A 27,311-nucleotide genomic window follows, 5' to 3' on the forward strand; every position below is an offset into this window, starting at 1 on the left:
ATAAATATTATTAAAAATAAATAAATATGTGAGCTTTTATTGCAAATAAACCATTCCTAGAATGTTGCATTAAATATATAGTATTGAGAAAAACACAGAGGTTCTACGAATAAAGTTGACACTCAAAAGTGTTCCATTTGAGATAGTGAGAAGCAAAGGGATGTAAGCAGACATTTTCAAGTTTTGCGTGTTTAAAGCTGCGGGGCTCAGTAGGCTTTCATTGAATTTTTTTTCTAAATCATGCTGTATAGCAGAACCTACCAGGGCCACTAGTACGATCTCTTGTCCCGTGATAGATTAGATGATCACGTACCATTTGTACGTGATCATCTATGTGTTATGTCCAAATTTTTAATTCTGCCACTTACATTCCTTTGCTTCTCATTGCCTTATTTGTCAAAGTAATTAAGAAACGCTGAACTATAGCATTCTGTTCCAAGACTTTACAACCATTTGGTAGTTTACATCAACAACTTATCATATCCTCTGGTAAACTACATTTCGCATTCAACAGAGATGAATAAAGATTGTATGGATCCAGTGTAGTTCTTTCCCATTATGAGGGAAAATGTGTGGCAAAGTTAAGATAACATGCCTTTTCAAAAAGATCAAATTAGAAAATTACTTTAAAAAATATAGTACACTAAGCTCATGTACGTACTTTTTATGTTACAAACTAATCAGCAAAATGTAATGAAGGAATAATAATGACTAAAAGTAAAAATCGTAATGAATGAAAAAATATTCCAACTGCAGGGAACATTCAATGGACTACAGAGGTCATTATAATTATTTTCTCTCCTCCTGACTATGGAGTGTTCTGTGCTTACAGGGAAGATGACTAAATACTTACTCTCTCTGCTTATTTGCCAGCAGCAGCGGGAGGCGGCTTTTGTACATTAGCTCTTATTTAAATCTAAACACGTTAATAAATACTTTTATTTTGCAAGTTATTCTCATGCTTAAATAATTTCTAACCTCTCATTAAAGCACATGGTAAATACTGGATCAAAATAGGCTCTACAGGACTAAGGAAAAAAAATACCACTGAAAAAAAAATCTAATGACGGAATGAAAAAATTCTTGTAAGAAAGAAATATCTCCTCAGACTCCAAAAAGAAGAAAACTTCATTTGGAAAGCTCATACCAATTCAAGGTAACTACTAAATATTGCTTCGCCTTACACGTTGATCATTTGCTTCCCTTTTAAATTAAAAACAAAACCAACAGAACAACAACAACAACAAAAACAGAACTCTGCCAGACATTGTTCATTAAGTTTTGAATTTCAATTAAGTTTTTAGATAAATTGAATAGTGGATTTTACTATTATAACCTTCTCACCATGATCTTGGAAATGCTTCTCGGGATCTATGTCCTCCCATAAATCTTTTGGTTCCTGAGAAGAGCTATTTGGCAAGCTGCTCTGCAGAAAAGATGAAGACTGAACTTCTTTGCCACTCATTGTACGCATCAAAAGCGATGAACACCTCAAAGACAACTCCAAAGCATCCATCCAACATTTTCCAGCTTGTTCAGAGGGAGCACGAAATATCAGGTGGGCTACAGGCAACGGTTGAACTAAAGCACCAATAGTCTCCCCTTTGGGACCCTATCAAAAAAATTAAAATAATACATTCAAAATGTTTAAATATAATTTGCAATAAGCATCTCGGTTTAGTAGTTGTCAGGGTTCAACCTTTTTGTAAGACAAAAAAAAATTCAAGGGCTTTTCTAGGACCCTTTACAGAAAACTCAAGGATCTCCTCTTAAGCTGTTCTCTAAAACTCAAGTTTAAAATTGCATATTTTAAACTTGAAAAAGTACATGATAAATTTAATTCAAAATTGTTTTCTCAATCAATATTTAAATGCATGGTCATTCCCCACTTCTTTCATATATCTTTAAGATGGCGAACAACTAGAAAATTTGCAAAACCTGTAAAAAACATAAAATTCCACAATTCTGGAAAAATTGCGGAAAACTACTGGAAATTCCATACTGTTTGTTGACTTTTTTTATGTGGTGAAAAAAAAAGAGACGAAATACGCATGAATAAATAAATTTTGAATTTAAGTTTATAAGAACTTTATTTTGTAGAATTTGCCAAAACTGGTCCAAAAACGATAAGATTGACACTCTCTGCTAGACTTTCTTAATGGAACACCACTTATGATGTATATTACTCTAATTCAAAATAAATTTTCAGAACTTTTTTCCACAAAACTTGTTCATGAATCATAAAATGAACGCATGCAAAACAAAAATAGTGAAGCATGTTATTCATGAATGGACAAACAATTTTCAACAACTGTGCAAATATTGTTTAACAATTTAAAGGGTTGTTTACACATTTAAAAATTGTGAATTTTTTATAAGTCAAGAAATTAGAATGATCAATTTATTCAATGTTCATTTGAAAAGCATCGAAAATATTTGCACACCTGTTAATAGCTAAATTGGGACAAGAATAAAGCTCGGCTCTCAGAAAATATTATGTAATTCTTTTGCTCAAAATAGGTCGTCAACGCGATACTCACCATCAGTGTTTTCCCAAAAACAGCATATGCACTTCAATGTTATTATACAATTACATTTGATGTAAATAATACAGACATGTAAATGATTATTTAATTATCATAAAAAGTAAAAAATAGATATAAATATATTAAATTAATGACAGTAGGCAATGTTAAGTGCACTAACTGCCTTTTTGGTACAAAAAAAAAAAAAGAATACTCCATACAAAAGTAAAATTTCAAGAAAATATCAGTTCAAAAAAGCAACATGTTGATCACTGAATGAACACACAAAACAGAGGGAGAGACAGGGAGGCTTTCGGGAGGACGAATATGCTTTGACAAGAATGTGTTAATGAGCTTCCTGGACAAATGGAAAAAACTTCTTACTTTTGAAGCCCAAATTGACTGCTCCAAAGGATGATAAAGTTTAAAACAGAATCCGTCCTTCTTAGATGGCCTTTCAATAACTTCACAAGCATTTAATAAAACAGTTCCAACCCACTGACTACTCTAGAGAATAAAAAATTAGATACATTAAAATCATTAAGCTTGCAAACAATTATTACAAAATTTAAGAAACATAACATGTAAATGAAAGATATTTATGTACAGTCAAGTTTCATACTTGGGACAGTTTTGAAAATTTACTTTTAATAATAACCATATGTTTTCAATTTGAACAAAATATTCTACTTTATGAAAGTCTTACAACTTTACCTTAGAACAAGGTATAGCTGAGCATAAAGCTGAAGCATTGAAGTTGAAATCATATTACCTCAAAAAATAAGTACTCATTTATCCTGTAACACCATCTATTTCTTACTGATGGAATACTGACAGGTGAACAGCACTCGAAACAAAATTCCTTAAAACATCTCAAGTTAGGTTTTTGTGCCAAGACATGCCAGATGACTGTATGAGTTTATTTACATAGTAAAGAATCAAAAATTCAAATTGGATGTACAATGTAGAATTAACCAACTACATCAACATGGAAACATTTTCAACTAACCAGTACAGAATTATTTTCGTATTATGCATTAAAGCTGTCAAATATTTTAACTTTGGAAACATTATCACATTTTGATAAAGTTCATGCTTTTTTTAATTAAAAAATGTAATGTTTGATCTTTCATACTAATACCATTGGGAATTTAAACGAAAATACACCCATATGAGAGTGCCACCAGTAACAATCTGACGAATTTCAGAGATGAGCTTGTGATAAATGCTTATGAAATTAATTTGAAAGATTTTCATTTTGATTGTTAGATATTGTTTTTAATCCTAGTAAGTACTTTAATACATGGCTGCCAATATTGGATGTATTTTACTTCAATACATTATAAAAAGAAAATGCAAAACAATAAATTAAAAACAAAATATACACATCAAAAACATAAAAACCATTTACCTTATGTGTTTTAGGACTTTTATACAACAATAACAACCCTGGTTTTAAAACACACCACAGTTTGGTCCAGCCTTTTAAAGTTCCCCGCACTTTAAGCCAATCAGCAAGCACAATAATTGAAGGGTCTTTGAGGGTTGTTGATAATTCTTTAGCAACACGTTTCTTTTCTCTTCTGTAATTTTTCCTTTGGGCCTAATGTTGAAAAAATTGATTAATTACTCAAATAAGAACTGAATTAATTTGTAATTAAATCAAATGCAAGACACCAAAAGTAAGATATTTTCATCATGTTTCTTTAAATTAGAAATTAAGTTAACTAACAATTTCTTGTTCTACATAAACATTCCCACACAGTAGTGGTTTATTTATACGTTTCTTCCTTACTATGTGAAATGCATTTCAGATAGCTTAGAGGAATGTAGGACAGCTGCAAAAACATCTGACATTTTTGAATATACAGTCGGACCTCCATATATCGAAGTAGCAAATTGCCGGGATAAAATTCGATATATAGAAATTTCGATATATAGAAACGATCTTATTTTATCATAAAAACCTACTAAAACATTAAATTTAAAGCTAATTTTCGTGTATGAAACCCAATTTCTAATTCATACGAGCATCGGATTAAATTAAAGTTAATAATTAAAATTTTAAATGTGAAACATTTACTGTGAGCACTGCATTGTTTCTAAAAAAAACCAACTGTAATGCCGTTTCATGTTTTTGAGTGAAAGTTTTCTGCAAGTTTCAGTACTTTTATTACGGCTTTCCGATTTCTCATAACAGCAGGTCCTCTGCTTGCGGAAATATTAAATTTCCCAGAAATGACATTTTTGCACCTACACACACACACATATATATATATATATATATATATATATATATATATATATATATATATATATATATAGATAGCAGCTTTTTGTGAAAATGATTTTTTCCGCTATCCTGCATTTTTTATGAGACAAACAGTCTAAAGAGGAAAAAAACCTACGAATGTCACAATTTTTTTTTCCGATATATAGAGATTTTTCTATGTAATAGACATGGAAATTTGCTGGGATTTCGATACGTGGAAGTTCGATATTTGGAGGCTCAACTGTATATATATTTTTTGGAAATATGGAATGTATGGGCAAATTCTTCTGCTATTCCCACTAGTCCTTAGTCACTTCTGGGGTCAACAGAATTCTAACTGGATAGTTATGCAAAGCAGATTTCAGAAGCAAGGATAACTTGCTCCTGATCAAGGAATCAAGTTTTTGGACCAATTTTATTTGATTAACATTGAGTAACTTATTGAGCAAGAAGCACAAAATGGGAGTGGTAACACTCTCATCTTATTGAAATGAGCTGATGCCATAAGTATTGATGAAAAGCAGGGTTTGTGATTTTTTTTTTATTTTTTTTTTAAATCAAAAAAGTCTTAATTTTTTTAAATTTAAATCAGATTTTTAAATTTTTTTTAAAAGTTCAAAAATTAGTAGATATTAATTACTTTACACTTATAAACATAATATATTTAATACAAAAGATGAACCCACTCAACTTATTTTAAAAATTAAGATAAGTTCTTTAACTATTCAATAAATTTTTAAGATTTATAAATACGTTATAATGCTTTAGGTAAGATGTGATTTTGCTTTATGCTTTGCTTAAAGATAAGGTTTCCATCATCATGCACATTTTTAGTGCAAAATAATCTGTTGAACAATTACTTTTCTTAATTATATCAGTTATGGTGTATAAAAAACCTGCAAATTTTTATTTTGTTCTAAACTAATTTTGGAGTAAAAGCAATATTGCAAGAGTGAAAACCTGTTAACACACAAAAAGAGGGATCTATGTTGTTATGCCTGTTGAAGTTAAGATAGTATAATACAGTGTAGTTAAATTTAGAGATACATTCTAAAAATGCAAAATTTATAAAAATAAAATCAACCGATTTTAGTTAATGATTTTGTTTAAAAAAAATCCCTGATTCAATTCAATTATGATTTTTTTTTAAATCACTTGATTTAAATCATGATTTTAATCAACGGAACCTGATGTAAAGTACTGAATTGTATATATATATCATTCTATTTCTAGATAGTTTTAGATTTTGGATTATTGTGATTTACTTTCATATTGGACAGCACTGTAAGTTTACGATTAAGATCATCAAATTATTATTTTTCTTGTGCTTTTAAATGTGTCACTATTATTCTTGCTTTACAGACTTGCTATGATTTCATGAGAGAGGCGACTGATACAATTTTATAGTAATGTGAAAAGGTCATGTGGAGATGTTATTCAGCCGATTTTGGCACAGGTGACATGCTCAAAGTTTCTAATCAATTTTCAAAAATTATGCAGTGCTAAAAAATTGCAGAAGTTGGCTAAGGTACTCACTCACGAATGCACATACAGTAGTGTAATGGTGTGGGTATGGAAATTATAAAATGGGAAGGATCCCTGGTTATTTCTGGATCCAAGTTTAGAATCCCCCTCCACACCTGTGATCATATTGTGGCCTATATTGCATTAATCATATAACAGACAGAAAAGATTTTTCCTTTTTTTTTAGACATCGAAATATTTAAAACAGGCCACTAGATTGTTGAAAATAAACAAATTACACACTGGAAAGATATATTAGACAAAATAATATTGATTATATTTAATTTAAGTTTTCTTTGAATACTTTACACTTCAATTATTCTTATCATAATTATACTCTTTATAATATATGAAAAAACAGAATACTCTATTGACCTATTGAATATCATAATATGAACATACAAATTAAGTTATATAAATTAGATCATTGACCAATGAATAAATATTATTACTCACAACTTGATGCGGGGCCCGCAGGATAAATTTATGGCGTAGAAGATTTAGTTCATAGTAAAGTTCATTTGAGCTGCAGGAGGTCCGTTACAGAGTTCACATTAGATATAGTTGTGTTGGATATTCAAAATGATCTCAATTCTTGCATTAGTTATATCGGAATGATAATTGTAGGCTGGTTGACTGCAGTTATCTTATTCGAGTATGAACATGAAAATCTTCATCGACTAGCTGTCAAGCAGAGAATTCGGATTTTAATAAACGAAAAACATCGTGTTGATAGGACCTTCTTGTACGTAATTTGAGATAGAATAATGAGGACATCTTGTTGGTGGTTTTATTTTCTGGGACGCAGGGCCAAGCAATCCCCGCGTCCGTTTTCCCGCACACCCAGCTTGCTACATCTTTGGCCTCATCAATCTGTTTACACTTGGCTTCCAACTGATGCTCGGGACCTCTTAACACCCAAGCGGCGTGGCGATTCTTGAATCATGCGTCGTAAGGAAAGAGTTCTTAAAATATGATGTTCTGGAACAATGATCTTGTTGCAAGAAAAGCAGTTCCAACATTTCCATTGGTGAACTGTTACATTGAAGAATAATAGGGAAAAGGAAAACTAATCCCTGTATTTGAAATACACTTGAAATTCTGCCGGTTGTTTACTGGTTATGATATCCATGCGCAGTCGACGCTTTCAGAAAAGGGAGATGCAATCAACACAGTTAACAATTTTGATTGTGTTAGAAAATCTTTCAAGGCTTGTCATACCAATCACAAATGTGACCCAAAATTAACCAATATTTCCGGTGCGGAAATTCTGAAGGTGTGGTGGTTTTGAAGGGTTATAATGAAAATTACTAGGAAGTTACAAATTATGATGAAAAATTAAACAATTGTGGCAGAGTGAATAATACGAGGCGTGTTTTTAAAGTAAGTTCCGTTTTTATATAAAAAAGGAACGAGTACAGATAGAGCTAAGTAATTTAGTGCACAAAAATCTACCACCCTTACGCTATTTTTCGACATTGCTCCCGTGATTTTCCAAGCATTTGTCACAGCGTGGTACAGGTTTTTGTATACCTATTCGTACAAAGTTACCGCCCGTTTAGTCAACCATGAGGACTCTTACAGGGCTTTGGCTGGGGCGTTTTTGAACATCCTCGGGTCTGCCCTCACCTCGCTCGCAACATCTTTCATTTGTTTCGGCATCTAAAGTCTTTCCAAGGTGGTCTGTGGCACAACAGCAATAATGAGCTCAGAGAACATGTTATCCCATGGCTGACTACACAGGCGGCAATTTTCTATGAATAGGTATACAAAAACCTGTACCACGCTATGACAAATGCTTGGAAAATCACGGGAGCAATGTCAAAAAAATAGCGTAAGGATGGTAGATTTTTCTGCAATAAATTTCTTTGCTCTATCTGTACTCGTTCTTTTTTTATATCAAAACGGAACTTACTTTAAAAATACGCCTCGTAATACGGTCACAAGTAGGATCTTGATAACTTGAAGCTTATAACTCTAATATTCTTTCATCTCAAAGTTTTCATTGGGTTCCAAACTTTTGAGACTGTTGTGGAAACTTCCCATAACTAGAACAACCAATAACTTGAACGTTTTAGCCAGTCCCTTGGGACTTCGAGTTATTGAGAGTTGGCTGTATATCAGCTCACAAAAATCAATGCATGTACAGCTTTTAATAAATCATCAAATCATTTCACTAAATAAAAGGGATTTTTCATTGGAGTGTTTTTACAATTTCGGTCATACTTTTTTTTTTCTTTAACTACTTGAGCTCTTAAACTGTAAACTGATGGTTATGTGTTAAAAATAACATATTAAAATTTACCTTATATGATTCTCTTTTGTCAAACTTTATTGCTGGTGAGGGGTCAATGGTCATATCACCCTGAAACAGAAATTGCGATTGAAGCACATAAACATACTTTACAATTTTCCCCTTTAAATACATGATGTAAAAATTTCAAATTAAAAAAAAAACTGCTTTAATTTTCAAAAAAAAAAAAAAAAATTAGCAAAATTCAAACACGTCGTGGGAGAAAATATCAATTGATAACAACAGAATGCAAGTAGAGATGCCTCAATAAGCAAATTGTCTGACTCCCCGTCAATCAGCTGTTAGCTGTTGATAGTCGGCTCATTAATGATCAGTAGCACACCCACAGGGGAAGTTAAGGAGCTTAAGCATCTCCCAGAAACCTGAAGATGAAGAACGACATGACAAGACCAAAGAGAGTGTCAAGTTGCATTCCTTTGGCCTTTAATTTTGGAAATTACACGGGAGAGAGTCTAAAATCCCTTTCCTAATCTCACCAACGATAACTTTTGATTATTTTTCTATGAACATTTCTGAAGCAGAGCCACTTACATACTCTCTTCTCCCATAACTTAAACCAAAAATAGCCTAAAGAGAGTTTTTAAGTCTTCAATTTCAAAATATTACCAGCAGGGAACTTATGCATATAGCTTACAATTTCACTTTTAGAAAGTTCCAAAGGCGAGCAACCTCACCACAAGTTTTTTTTTTTTTTTTTTTTTGACGAGAGTGGAGGCTTCTACACTTTAGTGACTTTGCCTTTCACTTCAGGTATTGGAGTTCCTCATAAAACTTGTAGCTCCTCCCATGAAACAATCATAGATGGGCCACTGTTAATGATCATAATGATTATTTTTAATACTACCAATTTCTCAGATTTTTCTGTTATAAGATTTTCTGTTTTTCAAGATTTTTCAGTTATAATTTTGACTTTAGAAATCGTTAATAGTTTATTTCTGAGAGGCTATTTGTTTTTCTCTACTTTTCTAATTTTCCCAAAATAGTTTCAAAATTTTATCTAATTTCCTGTAGGTAGCCTGTGGTCAGCACGCTAATTTAGAAGAACTGATAACTAAAACTTATTTTTCAATTATTAGTAGCCATTTAATCCAAGACTTTCATATTCTTTCTAAATAATTATAAGGTTATATAACAGCACTAAGCTAAAAGAGAAAAGCATCGACATATGGAAAATGTTGCAATTTTGTATGCATGTGTATATTTGTTCAAAAAGGAAAAAAAAATGTAAAAAAAAAATAAATAAATAAATATAAAAAAAAACTTTATCCATCAGTTCATAAAAAATAATAATAAAGTATGTACACATTTTTTAATCAAATTATATTTAATTATAAGTAATTATTTGTTGAATTAAAAATTAATTTAAAGAGAGAGTTGTAAAATGCATTACATTGAAAATGAAAATACTTCCAACAGGGTTCATACTCTATTTGGATGAAAAAATTCCATGACTTTTCCAAGACTTTTTTATAGAGACGTACCGAGTAGCACTTTGGCCGAGTACCGAGTACTCGGCCTTTCACTACTCGGCCGAGTTACCAAGTACCAATTATGTTTTAAGAAGAACCACCGACATACATGTGATGAATTTTGAACTTATTGGAATAGTAGTATAGACTTCCTGGTCCATATAATAGTTTTTAAAACTAAATTCCTGCTGAAATTCTTTACGCATTACATAAACAATTTTGTTTTGAGTCAAAAATTTTACAAAAAAATTATTTTTAAAATTAAAAATAAATAAATAAAAGGTATGATTAATCAAGTTGGAATTAAAACAAATAACAGTAAAATCCCTCTAATGCAGACACTAACAGGACAATTTTTTTTGTCCGCAATAGAGAGGTGTCCGCAGGACGGGGGTTTAATAATGTTATTTGCATTGGAACTGGGGAATTAAAAATTGTCCGCATAAGAGAGGTGTCCGCCTTTGAGGCGTATCTGTTAGGAGGGGTTTCACTGTATACCAATCATAGTTCTAGTCCGCCAAACATAAATAATTTTTAAAAGCAGATAAAACAAATGTGCAGGAACACTGCAGACACGTGTTTCTGCCCCCCTCCCCTCCCGTTACAAGGAACGTCTTTTTCAGTGCATAACGAGCGAGTTAAAGAATGTAAAGACATTTGACAAAAAAATCCGTCTTTTGTCGGATGCCTTTAAATCCACGAGCTCCCATTTTGTGCACTGAAAAAGGAATTCCTTGTAATGCCAAACCACGTGTCTGCAGTGTTCCTGCACCGTGCTTTTAACGTTGTTTTGTTTTCTTTTACTTTTTAAGCAAAGGTATTTTTATATTTTTTATAACTAATTTTTGTTTGTAGCAAAAATCCATTTTTAATGTAAAAATTCTCTATTTTCTATACTTACCTTTTTTGCATAACTTCTGGTAATAAGTTTTATTTACTTTGGGGAGACATTAAAATAAAGATTTATTCTATTGAAGCATTACAAACTGCATTACTTTCAAAATTTAAATTTGACTTATAAACTTTAATTGTAAATGATTGCAGAATATAAAGCGTGCTCTTTTTTTATAAATTTTAGTATCTGTCTTGGACAATATTCAATTTTTTGCAACTACTCGGTATTGGCCGAGTATCTGATCAGAATTTGGCCGAGTATCGCGTACTCGGCAAATTGGCCGAGTACCGAGTACTCGGTACGTCTCTACTTTTTCATGACTTTACTACACGAAGAGAACAGCACAATTTAATCTCAAACTTGCTAATTTTTGGAAATGAGCATTAGCAAAACGTTTACATGGAATGCCACAGTCTCATTGAAGCACTTACTCATAAGGGAAAAAATATAAGTGTACATTTAAAAAACTATTCTTATTTGTCTTCATCAAAAATTTAAGTAAAGTAAAAATGCAGTGAAACAAATATGACGATGCTTAAATGCCTGATATTTTTTTTTTATAAACAAGTAGCGTCAACAGTGCATTTAATCATCCACATAACTTGACATTATTTTGGTTCTTTAAAATAAAGCCACATAGTTTAGTTTTTTATGTTTCTAAACCAGATCTTTTTTGAAAAAACCATTCAGCTATGAGTCAATCTTTTGATTCAAAAGTATACTTGTTTTGTTTACTTATTTTCACATTTTCAAATGCATATAAATTATTAGGTTCAGAAATTCCAGAACATGTTTGATTCCTGACATTGAACGTAGCAGTGGGCTGCCATGGATTAGTTTTGCAGGCCGTATGTTGGGCACTACTGTTTTAGAGAATTAGAATTCCTCTTTTTCTGTATTCTACCGCCTGACAAAATATCTTTATTTTCTCAAACCTTCAACAAATTAAGATAAACTCTGATAAATTTAATAATAAAATTCCTATGTATGAGTGATGGAATCGAACTCGGATGCAATTGAATTGCTTTTTTTTTTTTTTTGAGTGGGCGGGGCAAAACTAAGAACGTAAATTTCGCTACTACAGAATATGAAACATAAGAAGTGTTGAAAATAACAGCAAATTCAAAATAAGTGATGTCCAAGCAGTAAAATCACATTGCAAAAAAAGGCAGGCGGCCGCTACAGAAATGGATGCAATGAGATTTCAAAATTCAGATTTCATTTTGGGATTTTTCAATTTTCCACTTTTAATAGCTTTTATGTGCTATACTGTTAAATCACTCAAGATTTCTAATGCTCCCTCAGTTACTGTTATTTTCTCTTTGTTCAGGACATTTTTCCATGACTTAAAATTGATTTGCATGACTTTCAATGAAAATTTCAATTTTCCATGACTTTTCCAGGTCTGAAATGAGCTAATTTTTTTTCCATGACTTTCCAGGATTTCCATGACCCGTACAAACCCTGTTCCAAGTTTCATGAATTTTACTTTACAAAAATTGGCACAAATAAATATATTTTACATTTAATATATCCAATTTTCAACAATTTTTGTTGAAATTTTAAAAAACTTAATTCTTACTCTGCAGGAAAGAATAAGAAAAAAATAACAAAAATTCCCACTTTGAAAAAAATTTCAGCAAATAAAAAATATGAATTCTCTGTTAAAGTCACACAAATCGGTATTCATTTAAAATAAATACTCGACAAAATAATCTCTCAGAACATTGCTGAAATATATTCTTTACGATTATGTCTTCAAAGCTGAAACTTTAACAAAAAATCAGTATTCTAATTGACGACAATTTCAGCGAACAAAATGAAAAGAAAACAAAGTTCCTCTTCCCTTTGATTCATACAGCCCCAGGATGAAATTTACCTTCTTTCAATGTCTAAATTCTTTGTGATAGGACAAAACATAGCCAAAATTTAATTTCTATTCTTCCAAACTCTTTTTGGTAACCCCAAATAGAGTGATTTAGTTAATTTTGTCGTTTTGTAGTTCAGAGTGAATTACCTATTTTAAAATATTCTTTAAAAGTTGCAAGCATCCTCATAGATTCCATACCGCCCAAAGCAGTAACCAGCCTAACTATGGGTTAGCTTTAAGATATTCAAGGGTTTTAATCTCTCTTTCAAATAGATTTGTCCCTATCAAACACCCAGTAACATCACTGAGATTAATGACATGCAGGGTTCGTAATTTAAAAAAATAAATAAATAAATAAAGTCTGATTTTTTTAGTTCAAGTCAGATTTTTTTTATTTTTTATAAATGTTCAAAAATTTGTAGATATTAATTACTTTACATTTATAAACATATTATATTTCATACAATAGATGAATCTTTGGTGGTGGTGGTTATGTCAGAGGTGGTATATTTACTACATAACTCGGTTTTAGTTGATTACTGTTTAGTACACATATTTCCACGTTCACTCTTCCAGTGACAATCTAGCTCTGACTGCCAGTGCTGATTCTCAGTTAACCTTGCGGGAGTTCAAGTGGCTGCGCAGTTGGGGCCTCCATAGTTGCGCAATTGGGACCTCTCCTTTTGCATGAACCGATCTGATGAATTTATGGGTTTCCCACAAATCCATTCAACTTACTTTTAAAATTTAGATAAGTGCTCTAACTATTCAATAATGTTGTAAGATTTATAAATACGTTATAATGCTTAGATAAGATGTGATTTTGTTTTATGCTTTGCTTAAAAATAAGGTTTCCATTATCATGTACGTTTTTAGTTTAAAATATGTTGAACTTTTAGAGTAAAAGCAATAGAGTGAAAATCTGCTACATACACAGAAAGAGGGATCTACGTAGTTTTTCCTATTGAAGTTAAGATAGTATAATGCACTGTAGTTAAATATATAGCAATACATTCTAAAAATGCAACATCTATACTAATATTATAAGGAGAGAGGGCGGATTTTTGTGTGTTTATATGTTCGAGGTAATCTCCAGAATCACTGCACCTATTTGAAAAATTCCTTCACTATATGAAAGGTGCTTTCTTACTGAGTAACATAGGCTATAATTCGAAAAAAATTCCGATAAATAGTTCTTTTTTTATTCCAATTTAGGCCCAAATTTCACGTAAATTGCCTATTATTGGCTATTAAAGGGGTGAAAAATTACTTGCACATATTAATATTATGTATCGTTGAAAAGGGTAGAATTTTCCGCGTTCTAAACAATTTGTTTCAATGCTCTAACTTAATTACGGCGGGAGTAATTTGCGTTTTTAGCTCGAACTTTTTTAGGCTTAGCTGATATTTAGGCACTACTTTCTTTATTAAATCTATGAATAAAGAGTGAAGGAATTGTCCCACAGTTTTCTTTTTGACACCTTTGCAAAAAGCGACATTTTTTACTCCAGATCTCTCTTGACCTATGGTCGAAAAAATTAGCTTCTATCTTCAAAGGAAAAAAGTTACAAGTGTTTTTAAATCAATTTCAAAATATGTCATTTTGATTCAAGTTGTCAACCATTTTATTTTTGCGTTTCCACGTTTACGCTTTTTGAATCCATTGTTTATTTCCTTATTTTGGATTTAATTTCTCAAACTTATTTTATTTCATTTTTTCCATGGTTATGCTTTTAAAATCCACCTTCCACATTTTAATTTCTTAAAAGTATTTTAATATCTGTCGTCATTGTTTGGAAGGGTAATTTTGCATGATATTTTTTTTTTCTTTTATTTAAGCCTGATTGTTGAATATATGTCACTTGACACAATTTTTATTCATAAGGTAGACCGGGCAAAGCAGATCTTAATATATAAAGATTTGAAAGCTACTGTTAATGTGATTTTATACCTTTTTGTTTGTTTGGCGAAACATTTATTATTGCCGAAGAAAAAACATCCGCTTCACTCGCAAAAGGGCTGGGTTCCGGTAGCATGGTCGCTTGGCGCGTAAGGCGCTGAGCAGTTCAGTCTAGGATTATTGTTTTAAGGCAACCGTTAATATAATTTATTGTTTTGAAAGAAAAGAAACTTTTTTACACATGAAAGACATGATTTTTTTTTTTGTTGTTTATTTCGCGAAATATTTTAAATTGCAGTAAAAACCGTTTCACTCGCTAAATAGAGTTTTAAAGCAACTGTAAATCTAATTTAATGATATTGCAAAAAGTTTTAAATTCCACAGAAACTTAAATAGTTTTTTTTTTTGAAAAGGTGTGCGCGCATTTTATACACAGAAAAATGATCATTTCACATTAGAGGGGGATGGGGCGTCAATTTTTTTTATTCAACGGACTTCTATTTAATTTTTAGCACGGGCATCTCTGTGCGGGTACTGCTACTTAATTTATAAAAGTAAAATCAACTGATTTTAATTAATGATTTTGTTAAAAAAATCACTTAATTCAAATCAATTGATTTAAATCTATGATTTAAAAAAAAAACGTTAACAGGGTTCGTACTCAATTTCAGAAATAAAATGAAGGAGTTTTGAAGGAATAAAACGAGATTTTGAAGGAGTACTAATGAGCTGTCCCTGAATGATGTTGCTCTTTTATTCATCATAGTGGTACCAGCATGGCTTTGCTTGTAGTAGAAAATTAAAAGGCATTTGGTTCGCCTGTATAGTAACAAATAATGGATGATGAATTTCTCGCCAATTTTTTATGTTAATTTGCTCGCCCCTGTTATGGTAATTTGCTTGCCCACATTATGATAATTGGCTCGATAACCTGTCTCTGCCTCAAGGCATGACATCACTTGAGGATGTGGATGACCCTTTTTACAATATCATAACTGCGATTTACTACAGAATTGTTTTTTTAACACAATCGCTTAATATAGTAAATCTACTTATGTATTTTTAAATATTTAAATAATAATTAAACAAACTGATTTTTGCTGCTGAAAGTGAGAGAAAAGCAATAATCATAAAACTTGAAAAAATAACCAAGCACCATTTAAGCATGTTTTACTTCACTTATGAAATGTCTTAGTCATCTAATAATATTTTCATCTTCAAATTCTATGCTCAATTTGTAAATCACATCTTTATGAAAAAAAAAATAAATATACGAAATTCCTACGCCAAAATTGTAATTATACCTTTGCCCTTTTGATGATGTTAAGTTGTCAATTGAAGTATTTTAATTCACTGTCACAGAGGAAAATTTTGCAGTCTTGAACTATAAAAGAAGGAGTTTTGAAGGAGTTAAAACCAAAATGAAGGAGTTTGAAGGGCCCTTCCAAAAAATTTCCTGAATGAAGGAGTATTGGAGGAGTTTTGAAGGAGCGTACGAACCCTGGTTAATGTAATTCATTGTTTTGAAAGAAAAGAAACTTTTTTACACATGAAAGACATGATTTTTTTTTTGTTTATTTCGCAAAATATTTTAAATTGCAGTAAAAACCGCTTCACTCGCTAAATAGAGTTTTAAAGCAACTGTAAATCTAATTTAATGATATTGCAAAAAGTTTTAAATTCCACAGAAACTTAAATAGTTTTTTTTTTTTTTTGAAAAGGTGTGCGCGCATTTTATACAAAGAAAAATGATCATTTCACATTAGAGGGGGATGGGGCGTCAATTTTTTTAATTCAACGGACTTCTATTTAATTTTTAGCACGGGCATCTCTGTGCGGGTACTGCTACTTAATTTATAAAAGTAAAATCAACTGATTTTAATTAATGATTTTGTTAAAAAAATCACTTAATTCAAATCAATTGATTTAAATCTATGATTTAAAAAAAAAAAAAAATCACTTGATTTAAATCATGATTTTAATCACGAACCCTGATGACATCCAATCTGCAAACTAAATGACCAAGTTCTAAGGAGTGGGATGGTCAAAACCAGGGTTGGCAGGTTTCTGCCGAAGCGGTAAAAACCACTGGTAGAAACCGGCATGGCAAAAACCCCTTTTTGCCATATTTATGGCAGAAACTGGCAGAAACTCAAAAAATGACATAAATGCAATTCCTGACAAACAATAGAAAATGTATAAGAAAAATAATTGAATATTAACCCAAATACAATTTTTTTACAACACTATCACCATTCAAAATCAAATTTTTACATTGTTTTCACCAGGGCTGTGGAGTTGGAGTCGGAGTCAGAGTCGGATAGATTTTGGGGTAAAGGAGTCGGAGTCGGAGTTGTTCAAAAACATGCCGACTCCGACTCCGAGCTTCTTTCTTTCTATCCTTTTCACTGATTCTCCTCGCATTTTTTAAAAACTGATTACCAATTGGTTCGATTACATGTATAAAAAGATAATAATGAGAAAATAACAGCCATTATGGCAATCAGCTAGCTTGAGTGCTTACCGAACTTTCTGTAGCCGTCCCCTAGTTTGCTTGCTTCTGAACTTAACTAATAGCAACTGTCAGTAAATGATTTTGTTGCCTAACATTTTCAAGTAATCACTTTCAAATAAAAATAGAAATATAGAGTTTTGTTCGATCTCGGTTATAAAATAGTAAAAGAAATGTAAAAAAAAATTAGTAAGTCGAGGCCCGTAGCTAAGGTTGAAACGTTGAACGGTGATCGTCAAATTCAAAAAAGTTATGGCGCGAAAGCACGAATCCAAAAGATCCGATGAAATAATCAAATGTTTTTTTTTTCTTTATTAAGACTATTTCTATAAGCTTGGTTCTCACTAAAAAGTATGGAACAAAATAAGTGTAAATGATTTCTTGATTACAACACTCAATAATTGCAGTTAATCTTAAAATCTTTATATTAAGGTTAATTTTAAAGCAGCCAATAAAATTTAAATTAAAAATTTAGCGAAGAAGAAATATAAGTATAGTAAAAGCTATTGGTACAAATTTATATAACCCCGCATTTTGTGTAAAATTAGCTCCTGACGTATATGTGCCCTATTTTCGCTGAAATTTTATTGATGAAATATAATTTAAAATATATTCGCGAAAATTTTCAGAATTAAAATATTTCTATTTTTTTATAAACTCTGAAATTAACTTTTGGTGTCATCTACCAGATGGGTGTCACCTGGTGCAAACTACCCCCTCTCAAGAACTTGGATTTAGAAAAAAAGCATTTTTTCTCTCAAGTTACAGCTTTCAAAAATTGAAAGCACACGATTTGATCAATATCAATTTATTAAACATTAAAGGGGGGCAAATTACAGATAATCCTTTTCAAATTTTTTAAAAGGGATTTTTAAGTTATCTCACTTTTTAACTCGTAACTATTGGAAAATTTGATTTTTAAATTGAATTTCTAACGTTGTATGCGTCTTGGGTTTACAATAAAAAACAAAATGCGAAATTTTCATAAAAAGGAATTAATATTTAAATCTCTGTTTAGAGGTTTCCCCTCTTCCCCTGAAGGGAGAGAGGGAGTTGAAAAAATACAATTAAAAAAAATAATAAAAGAAATATGGAGTCAGAGTCGGGCATTTCAAAATCCAGGAGTCGGAGTCGGGGTCGGAGTCGGCCATTTTCCTTCCGACTCCGCAGCCCTGGTTTTCACACTGCTGCAGCCTGTAACAAAATTAAAGTTTTGACGCTGTTTCTAAATCTAAACAATTTCTCAATTTGTTGCGCACAAAGGAGAAATTTGAGAAGATTCTTTCAATCCCAGCAGAAATAACTGGCATTATCATCAAAGAACAAGCAAGATTCACAAAACTTTCATCTATAGCACATTTTTTTCAAACTGGACCACCATGGGGTAGCTGGAGTAGTTGTTACAACTTTATTGGAAAAATAGGTTTCGGAAAAGGGGCTGATTTGTTTTGTAAAGCTATGGTATAAGTTACATAATCAGGGTTAATATTTGTGAGTTAAGTTCGGGCACTTTCTTCTTGATTACATGATAAATTTACTCCCAAATACTTTGGATGGAGCATATAGGCGAGTAAAGAATTATCAGTAGCTGCTTGATTAAAATCCTTGAGAATAGCTTTATTCAGTTATATTAAGTGTAAAATGACAAGTTCCTGAATTTTAGAGTTTAATGAAATAAAACAAATCTGTATTTATTTAAATATTTGATATATTACACTTTATATTAAATGCAAACAAAATAATTAGAAACAACAAACTGAAAAATTTGTTACTTACAACGTTACAAGGACAAAATTTCTAACACATATCAATTTTAATGATGATAAATTTTACTTTGCTCTGGAAATGTCAGTCTTGTTATTTAACATATTTTTACACTAATTATTAAATAACTACAGTAGAACCTCGGTATAACGACCCCACGATACAATTAAAAAGTCCCAATTATTTTACAATAGGAATAATGTTAATTTTGAATCATTACAACGACCCCAAGCGTATCATTTTTCGTTACAGCGACCGCCAATTTTAGTCTGCAGAACTCATGAGCAAGTGGGCTATTGCTATTGTACTGTGGTGCAACTTCAAGAAACCTGTACTTCTCTCTTTGTGTTTGTTTAAAGGAGGGGAGGGGGCATGACGAAAAGGGAAGAACTAAAGACCAGAGGGAAGGGAGGAGGAGCAGTCGCAGGCATTTCCGAAAAACGAGTTGTAAGAACGGACATTCTTCTCATTCCCAATTGGCCGGAGACTGCATGCCCGGGAACATGACGTGTGGCGGGGTTGCAGAGGGGACGTACGTCACTCTTCTCTCTTTTCCAAGTGTCCAAGTTTGAGAAATTGCTATTGCACTTTTCACTCGTTAAAATGGCTAAGCGAAATCAAATTTCTATAGATGTTAAGTGCAAGATTTTGGCCGCGATCTATGAGAATAAATGTCCAAAAGCTGAAATTGCGAGACAGTTTGGTATCCAAAAAAGCACGTTATTCACGATCCTCAAAAACAGAGATAAAATTTTAGCAGCGACTGATGCAGGTGTCTCAAAATCCTGAATGCGTGCACGAGAGGGAAAATTCCCGCTTTTAGAGAAAACCTTAATGGAATGACTCAAAACGATGCGGTCATGCAATACTCCAATAGATGGAAATGTCTTAAAAGAAAAAGCTAGGGTTTTTTCTGAAAAATGGATGTTGATATAGATTTCAAAGCTTCAAATGGATGGTTTGAGAAGTTCAAGGAAAGGCACGGACTCTCTTTTAAAAAGCTATGCGGTGAGAGTGCGGAAGTCGATACTGCAACAGTCAACGGATGGAGGAAAGAACAATTGAAAACTTTACTTGAAAAATATGAGCCAGACGACGTATTTAATGCAGATGAAACGGCTCTCTACTACAAGCTGTTGCCTGATAAAAGTCTGGTACTAAAAAGTAAAGAAAATGCGCACGGAGGAAAACGTTCAAAGCAGCGATTGACAATTCTTCTTGCGGCAAACATGACGGGAACCGAGAAGTTGCCTCTTTTATTAATCGGAAAGTCGGCAAACCCAAGGTGTTTTAAGGGAGTGAAAACTTTACCGATTGAGTACAAAAATAACAAAAAAGCGTGGATGACTAGTGCATTATTCGAAGAATGGATTCGAAAACTTGACCGGAAGATGGCTGCAAGTAAAAGAAACATTTTGCTGATTGTTGACAACTGCACTGCTCATCCCGCAATCGGCAATTTAAAAGCCATAAAATTGGAATTTCTCCCTCCTAATGTCACCGCAATACTTCAACCCTTAGATCAGGGAGTTATACATTGCTTCAAATCCAACTATTGAAAAATGTTAGTCAGAAGAATGATTGCCGCTATGGAAAACAAGAAGACGTACGACATTCATATCCTAGGTGCTATGCATCTAGCCAAATCAGCATGGAATGATGTTCCACAAAACACAATCGCACATTGTTTTCGTCATGCCGGCTTTAAAACGAAAGAAGAATTTCAGAAAGAGTTGGGAAATCAGTCAGCTGAATTTCGACCGTTGCCGGAACCCTTATCGCCCAATGCTCCTGTAGATGAAACTCCAGACACTAATGAAATGACCCAGCTCCTCAGTGTCAAATTTCCGGATCATCAATTATCTTTTGATGAGTATGTTGTGGTAGACGAAAATTTACAGTGCTGCGAGGAAAATTTGAATGAGGACGATTTTATTGCCCGTATTACCGGAAACGAAGAGATCTGCGATTCCGACGACGGAGAAGAAATCGTCCAAGTTTTTGAAGAAGTGAATGAAAAAGAAGCTTTCAATGCAATCAATGCCTTGCGTCAATATTTTGAAGGACAATTTAATTCTGAAGATTTTCTTCAAAATCTAACGGGTATGGAATCAGTCATAATGAAAAATTCCCAAATGAACTTGAAACAGGCGTCAATCAAAGACTTTTTTTCAAAAATACAGTAATGGAACAAATAAACACTAGAAGTGTTCTCTAGGTATGTACTGTCGGATCATTTCTTTGCTCATTTTTTAAATTATTTTTTCAATTCGTTACAACGACCTTTCGTTACAACGACCTTATGACGTTGGTTCCATAGGGGGTCGTTATACCGAGGTTCTACTGTATTATATTAAGTTTTTGCAATGACAAAATGTAGTTATATTTTTTATTTTACTTAATTGCCTGTCATTAAGTAATTACTAGAGCTATTAAAAACGTTTTCTAGTTTTTGCCAGTTTCTACCAGTTTCTGCCGGTTTTTACCGGTTATAACCAGTTTCTGCCACTGGCAGGGCAAAAACCAGTTTCTGCCGGCATAAAGCCAACCCTGGTCAAAACTGATCTTAAAGTAGTCTCTTACAAAAGTCTGAAGGTGAAAAGAAAAAAAAAAAGAATTAGTTTTGTTTTAATTTATTTTGTTTCTTCCCTCTTTTTTTTTTTGGCGTATCGGCTGTATTTGGCATCCAAAGAGACTACTTGCTTGGGCTACCCATAGGACCTGCCCTGTAAAGTTATTAATGTCTAAGTGTTACAATGAAATAAGAATGATAGAGTTACAGACGCTTATGTAATCTGATAAGGAAATGCAGAAAAAACTTGGACTAGCCAATAAACTAGCAGCTAAAATGCCAAAATTTTATATTTATTGCATTAAAGTTGGCAGGTATAATACTGTTTAATCGTCACCTCAGAGCAACAGTAAGATATCTTAGTGTTATTTCTGGGATTAGATGTCTTACTGTTGCTTTGAGGCGACAATATATGTACTACACATACATTTTATTATTCACTATTTGCAGAAGTATAAACGATGTAAACAGCCTCAGTCCATCTAAACCCCTCTTTCTTTCAGTCTATAAAAATAGTTTCTGGGCACATTATGGAAATCAAAATATGTTACCTTTGGTGAAGTACTTGGTGTGCTTGACACTTCAGAAAATCTTGGAGTCATGCCAAGTTCTTCTGTCAAATCATGACCTTCAATGAAACAGAAAATGTATCAAACAAAATGAAGATAAAAGCAATAAATACCTATACTTAAAATGCTTTAACAAAGCAGCATTTATTCCTTAAACATTGAGAGACTAATATCTTTTTAAAATTTAAATGGCACAATTCAGGAGTTTAACAATTTAAATTGCTGATTTAAAGCCTCTCGCAACTTATAACTCGATGTCCACAGGCAACGTAGAAGTAACTAAATTTTTTCCTGGTACATAACTATGCATGCAGTAACAGGTATTAATAACAAAGAATCTTCATCAAAAATCAAGCGATTATTGTAAAAGTAAGACATTGTGCAAATTTTAAAAAAGGGTTATCATTTGAAGTGAAGGTTAGAAAGAAGAAATTAAATTTAGATGTCAGGATGATGGGCATAGTTTAAGTTTATAGGTGTCAAAACAAAGAACCTAGAACCTTCTTAATGAATCAAATATATGTATGTATCCAAATGCAGGTCTGTCACTTAGAAGGTCCGGAAGGAGCATTTGACCCTCTCTGACTTTGAAAAAATTAATGTATGTGCCATATAAGTAAGCATGATTTTGGTTGCTTTTCAGTTTAATTTTCATGAGTACACGCCCATGAACTCCCACCCTTGGGGAAATTCAAAATGATGAGCCTGTGTCTAAACCAGGGTTGGCTTTCTGCCGGCAGAAACTAGTTTTTGCCGTGCCAGTGGCAGAAACTGGTTATAACTGGTAAAAACCGGCAGAAACTGGCAAAAACTTAAAAGTGTCTTCAATCACTCAAGTAATTAGTAAATGATATTTGTTTAAGTAAACTAAAAAATTAAACATCATTTCATCATTTAAAAAAATAAAATCCAGTGCTAGTGCCCTTGATTTAGTTCAGAAAGGGAACTTTTCAATTGCAGAGGCTCGTAGTATTTGGATTAATTTAACAGAGGATAAAAAATCATATGGGGGTGCTTAGGAAAGAGGAGTGACATACAGAATTAAACGGGCATTACTGATTGTAATCTGCTCGCTCAAATGCTTCCTATAAATTCTTTGTGATTGAAATTATCATGTCGCTTGCTTCAAGAAGAAAGTGTCAGAATTTTACTTGTCTAGAATTTTGTACCTAATGTCACAGCTTTGCAAAACAAATCGCACCCATTTCTCGAAACTTATTTTTCCAGTCAAATTCTTACCACAACCCCAGTTACTACATGGTGGACCAGTTATACAATAGATGAAAGTTTCACGAACATTGCTCGCTCCTTGATGCATTGTCTGCTGCTAGCTCTTCTGTTTTAAGAATATTCTAATATTTCTCATTTGTGTGTAGTAAATTGAGAACCTGTTTAGATTTTTGAAACCACCTTTTCTAAGAGGCAATTGCAGGGTCCAAACAATGTAACATCTGATTTTGAATCGTGATATAAAATTACAGTACTTTGGTTAACAATTAATTATTTTTTTCCATGCATTTTCTGTTGTATATCAAGAATTAATTTTTCATTTTGTGAGTTTTTGCCAGTTTCTGCCACAAAGTGGCAGAAAGTGGTTTTTGCCATGCCGGTTTTAACCGGTTTCTACCAGTGGTTTTAACCGCCTCGGCAGAAACTTGCCAACCCTGGTCTAAACATTAAAAAAATTTCATTAACTACACTGCCGAAATGCATTGCTGAATGCTACACGTTGCTGATGGCATATTTTCTAAACATACCAAAGAAAAATTTTTTTTAAAGACAAAAAAAAAAAAAAAAAAAACTCATTCGAAAATCACTTTTAGAAATTTATTCTTTCCGACTAATCACAAGTCTTAATCCGGGTGAGTCAGGAAAGGAAAAGCTTCACTGTGATCCAAAATTAAGCATCATATTTGGAACCTACGGCTGGAAATCTAGGCATCAAATCAAAATTTTTGGTTGCAAAATACAGGAGTGCCCATCCCCCCTCTAAGAGCAAGGGTGCACCCCCAAAAAAACCATGCCCCCCCCCCAAAAAAAAGAAATATCCATTAAAAAAGACCCCATAAAAATTTTAATGACACAGTCTGCATTACAACCCCTCCTAGATGGGCACCCCCTGCAAAATACAACTAACAACCACTTATTTCTAACACTGGGTGAAGCAAAGTTCCAAAAATGATAACTTTAAATGAATAAAAAGTTAACTTTATTATACAAAAACATCTAATTCAATAAACAATATACATTTTTTTAACTATTTTTTTCCCATAAATTCTAATAAATAGACCATGGCTGCCAATGTGAAAGAAAACACAACAAACGGCACGTGTCAATGCATTTGCAAGTTTTGGAATTTTGCAATATTTTGGTCACTAAAGCAAATTAATAATCATACAAGCAAATGACAGATAATAGGTAGCATTAGTAAACACTCTAAATAATGTTGTTTCATCCATATTGCACAAAAAAAAAAAAAAAATCAAGTTTTTTAAACTCTATGCGTATCAGAATTACATTTTGTAACATGTTCAAAGTTTTGCACCATGCTGCACAGAAAATAAACAACTATTTTTTGTACAGGGATACAAAACTTGGTTAAAACAAACGTAAACATGCACAATTTACCTTGCCAAGAGCAAGAACTTTTGAGCTGCTGCAAGTTCATTTTTACAAATTTGCGACAAAATTTCCTAGAAATATCACATGCATCATATTCGGAAAAGTAACACAAGAAAAAAAATTATAATATGGATTAAAAATAGCACAACACGGAGGTTTGCTGTCACTCACTCACCCATAGAACCAGGCATCACTGCCATTCATTTAAAAATCGTTGTTTATCGAACATAATTCCGAATTCGTAAACACAGGCTCGTCGGGCCCAAACATCGCTGAACGCACTTGTGTTTTCGTGATCGTTTGGGGCCAACCACCGCAAAATCCAAACAGAATAGTAAAAAGAACTTCCACGAGAGCAACTTTCACCCTTTCAACCTGCGCCTTGGAGTAAACGCGAACTGCAGCAATAGAGCGAGCTGAGTCATGTGACGTAAAAGCGAATACTGGGGACTTCGGCGCGCTTTTCGACCAATGTTCGCCATGATGTCGGTTGCCATGACAACATCGGAGAATTCTTCCCTCAAGGGAAGAAAAAAGCATCCGTCCATTCCGATTCCCCCCCAGTGGGGAGTACGGAGAGGAGGTCTGGAAAAAGACCAGTCGCGTTTTGACCTTGGTTATCATCTTTTTTTTTTCCTTCTTTTCATTTTTTTTTCAGAGAACATAGAAGTAAGCGTGGAAAATTGACTCCCGTATTTTCTTATCGGAAATATTACCAATATGTCATGCCAGTATTTTCCAGCCTGAGGGAGACGAAAGTTTAATAAAAAGCGAAGTTTTTTACACGGTTGCGATTCTTCAATTTCCACAACAGAAAGTAAGTAATGCGCCTCCCCACCCCCCCCCCCCCCCCACACACTGGAAAATTTTGAAATGAAAGGGCCTGCGAACAAGGATTCAGTGCTGTGATATATCTATAGAAAGAAGAAAGATAAACTTCTAATTATGTAAAGAGTGATCCTTGTTTTCATCTCTCGAGAAGCGTCGCAACGAAAGGTGAGAACCTGGATCGGGTCAGGAAGGGTACCCATATAGGAGGGTAAGGGGGGGGGGGGCTCGAGCCCCCTAGAAATTAGAACTTCCTTGCTTTTAATACTTTTTTCTTTGCAAAAATATAAAAATATTTCTTCTCCAGCCATTAATGAATAAGTAATTAAAAAAGTCAATTTTTAATGATTCTAATCTGTCCTGAAATCTGCCTCCATGGGGAAAATATCCTGCTAAACCATGGTTAAAATATCTGAGCCCCCCCCCCCCTTACAATTTTGCATATGGGCGCCACCAAAGGGTATGGACCATCAAAGGGTATGGGCATCCATAGCATTGACATAGGTACTAGATTGTTTTTTTCACACAACTTTTGTTTTTCTTTTAGGAATTTTTTTCTTTCTTTGTTAGTTTAAATTTGTGTTAAAAAGAGGGGATTGTGTAAACAGTAGAGAAAGTGAGAGCTATGAGCGCGAAAGCCCCTCCGTTACCTTGCAGTTTTTTTTTAACTCTGAAGAACTCTTTGTGTGTGCCAAATCGTCTTATTCGGTTGCAGTCATAAACTGCAATTAGGGAATCTGCGCAAGTTTCGGAGTCATTAATGCGTAATGATCTTAGAATTCCCCCGTTTCCCGAGCTGACGTTTTCTCTTTTTATTTGCCCATTCAATATTTATGTCGTTAATTTCGATGTTCAGAGTGCACTTATTTAATGAGAAAAAGAAAAGTTTCAGTAGTGGAAGTTATAATACAAAAGAGATAAATATAATATTATTTGGAGTAATAAATCCGAAATGCCAACAAGTTTGTGGGTGGTTCCTGCACACAGTGGCGTAGCGAGAAAAAATCCTTGGGGGGGGGGGGGGGGGGGGGGGGGGTAATTTTTTCTTAAGTTTAAAGTAAAGCCATGCCTTCAAGTTTATACACTTATACTGTATATATATATGTATTATATATATATATATATATATATATATATATATATATATATATATATATATATATATATATATATATATTGTTTTGGGGCTCATGGGGGGGTTCTAACCCCCTATGCCCCCCATGGCTACGCCACTGCCTGCACAATGGTTTAAGGGACAATACAAGATACAATGCACTCTTCACAGGGACGTGCACAGGAATTTCGGAGCCCATCACAAATGACTTTTCTGGGCCCCCTCTATCATATTGTTTACCTTTATATTTCACCCCTAGTTTTACAAATATTGGGCCCGCTTCAGACTTGGGTTCAAGCCAACAGGTGTCCCTTCTCCCCCCCCCCCCCGTGCACGCCCCTGGCTCTTCACTATTTGTTCCTACCTTCTATGTATTGTTTTCGAATATTCGCCTTTCATGCGTTTGCAATTTTTCGGGTGAATGCAGTTGTTTATTGATTTTAACACTCTTTTATTAGTTTCACTTGTATGTTTGTGAGTAACTCTCCTTTGAACTAAGAGCTAGTGACTTATAACTGTTAGTACATTTCCACCACTTTATGAGCGTTCGTGGCCGAGCGT

The 27,311-nt window shown here is 33.1% G+C and overlaps 1 protein-coding gene across 1 annotated transcript in view; it reads right to left on the minus strand.

Annotated features, from left to right (window-relative positions):
• LOC129229490 (oxysterol-binding protein-related protein 8-like) overlaps window positions 1–25,119 on the minus strand; it is a 46,623-nt gene extending 21,504 nt beyond the window's left edge. The window contains exons 1-6 of the mRNA XM_054863808.1: window positions 24,984–25,119; window positions 22,169–22,245; window positions 8,627–8,686; window positions 3,937–4,128; window positions 2,910–3,032; window positions 1,345–1,612 (exon numbers count right to left, since the gene is read on the minus strand). Of these exons, the coding sequence (XP_054719783.1) occupies window positions 1,345–1,612; window positions 2,910–3,032; window positions 3,937–4,128; window positions 8,627–8,686; window positions 22,169–22,245; window positions 24,984–25,008 (745 nt within the window). The 5' untranslated portion in view covers window positions 25,009–25,119. The remainder of the gene's footprint in view (window positions 1–1,344; window positions 1,613–2,909; window positions 3,033–3,936; window positions 4,129–8,626; window positions 8,687–22,168; window positions 22,246–24,983) is intronic.
• Window positions 25,120–27,311: the final 2,192 nt, after the last annotated feature.

The sequence above is a fragment of the Uloborus diversus genome, chromosome 9 (genome assembly GCF_026930045.1).
Source record: "Uloborus diversus isolate 005 chromosome 9, Udiv.v.3.1, whole genome shotgun sequence".
Lineage (NCBI taxonomy): Eukaryota > Metazoa > Arthropoda > Arachnida > Araneae > Uloboridae > Uloborus > Uloborus diversus.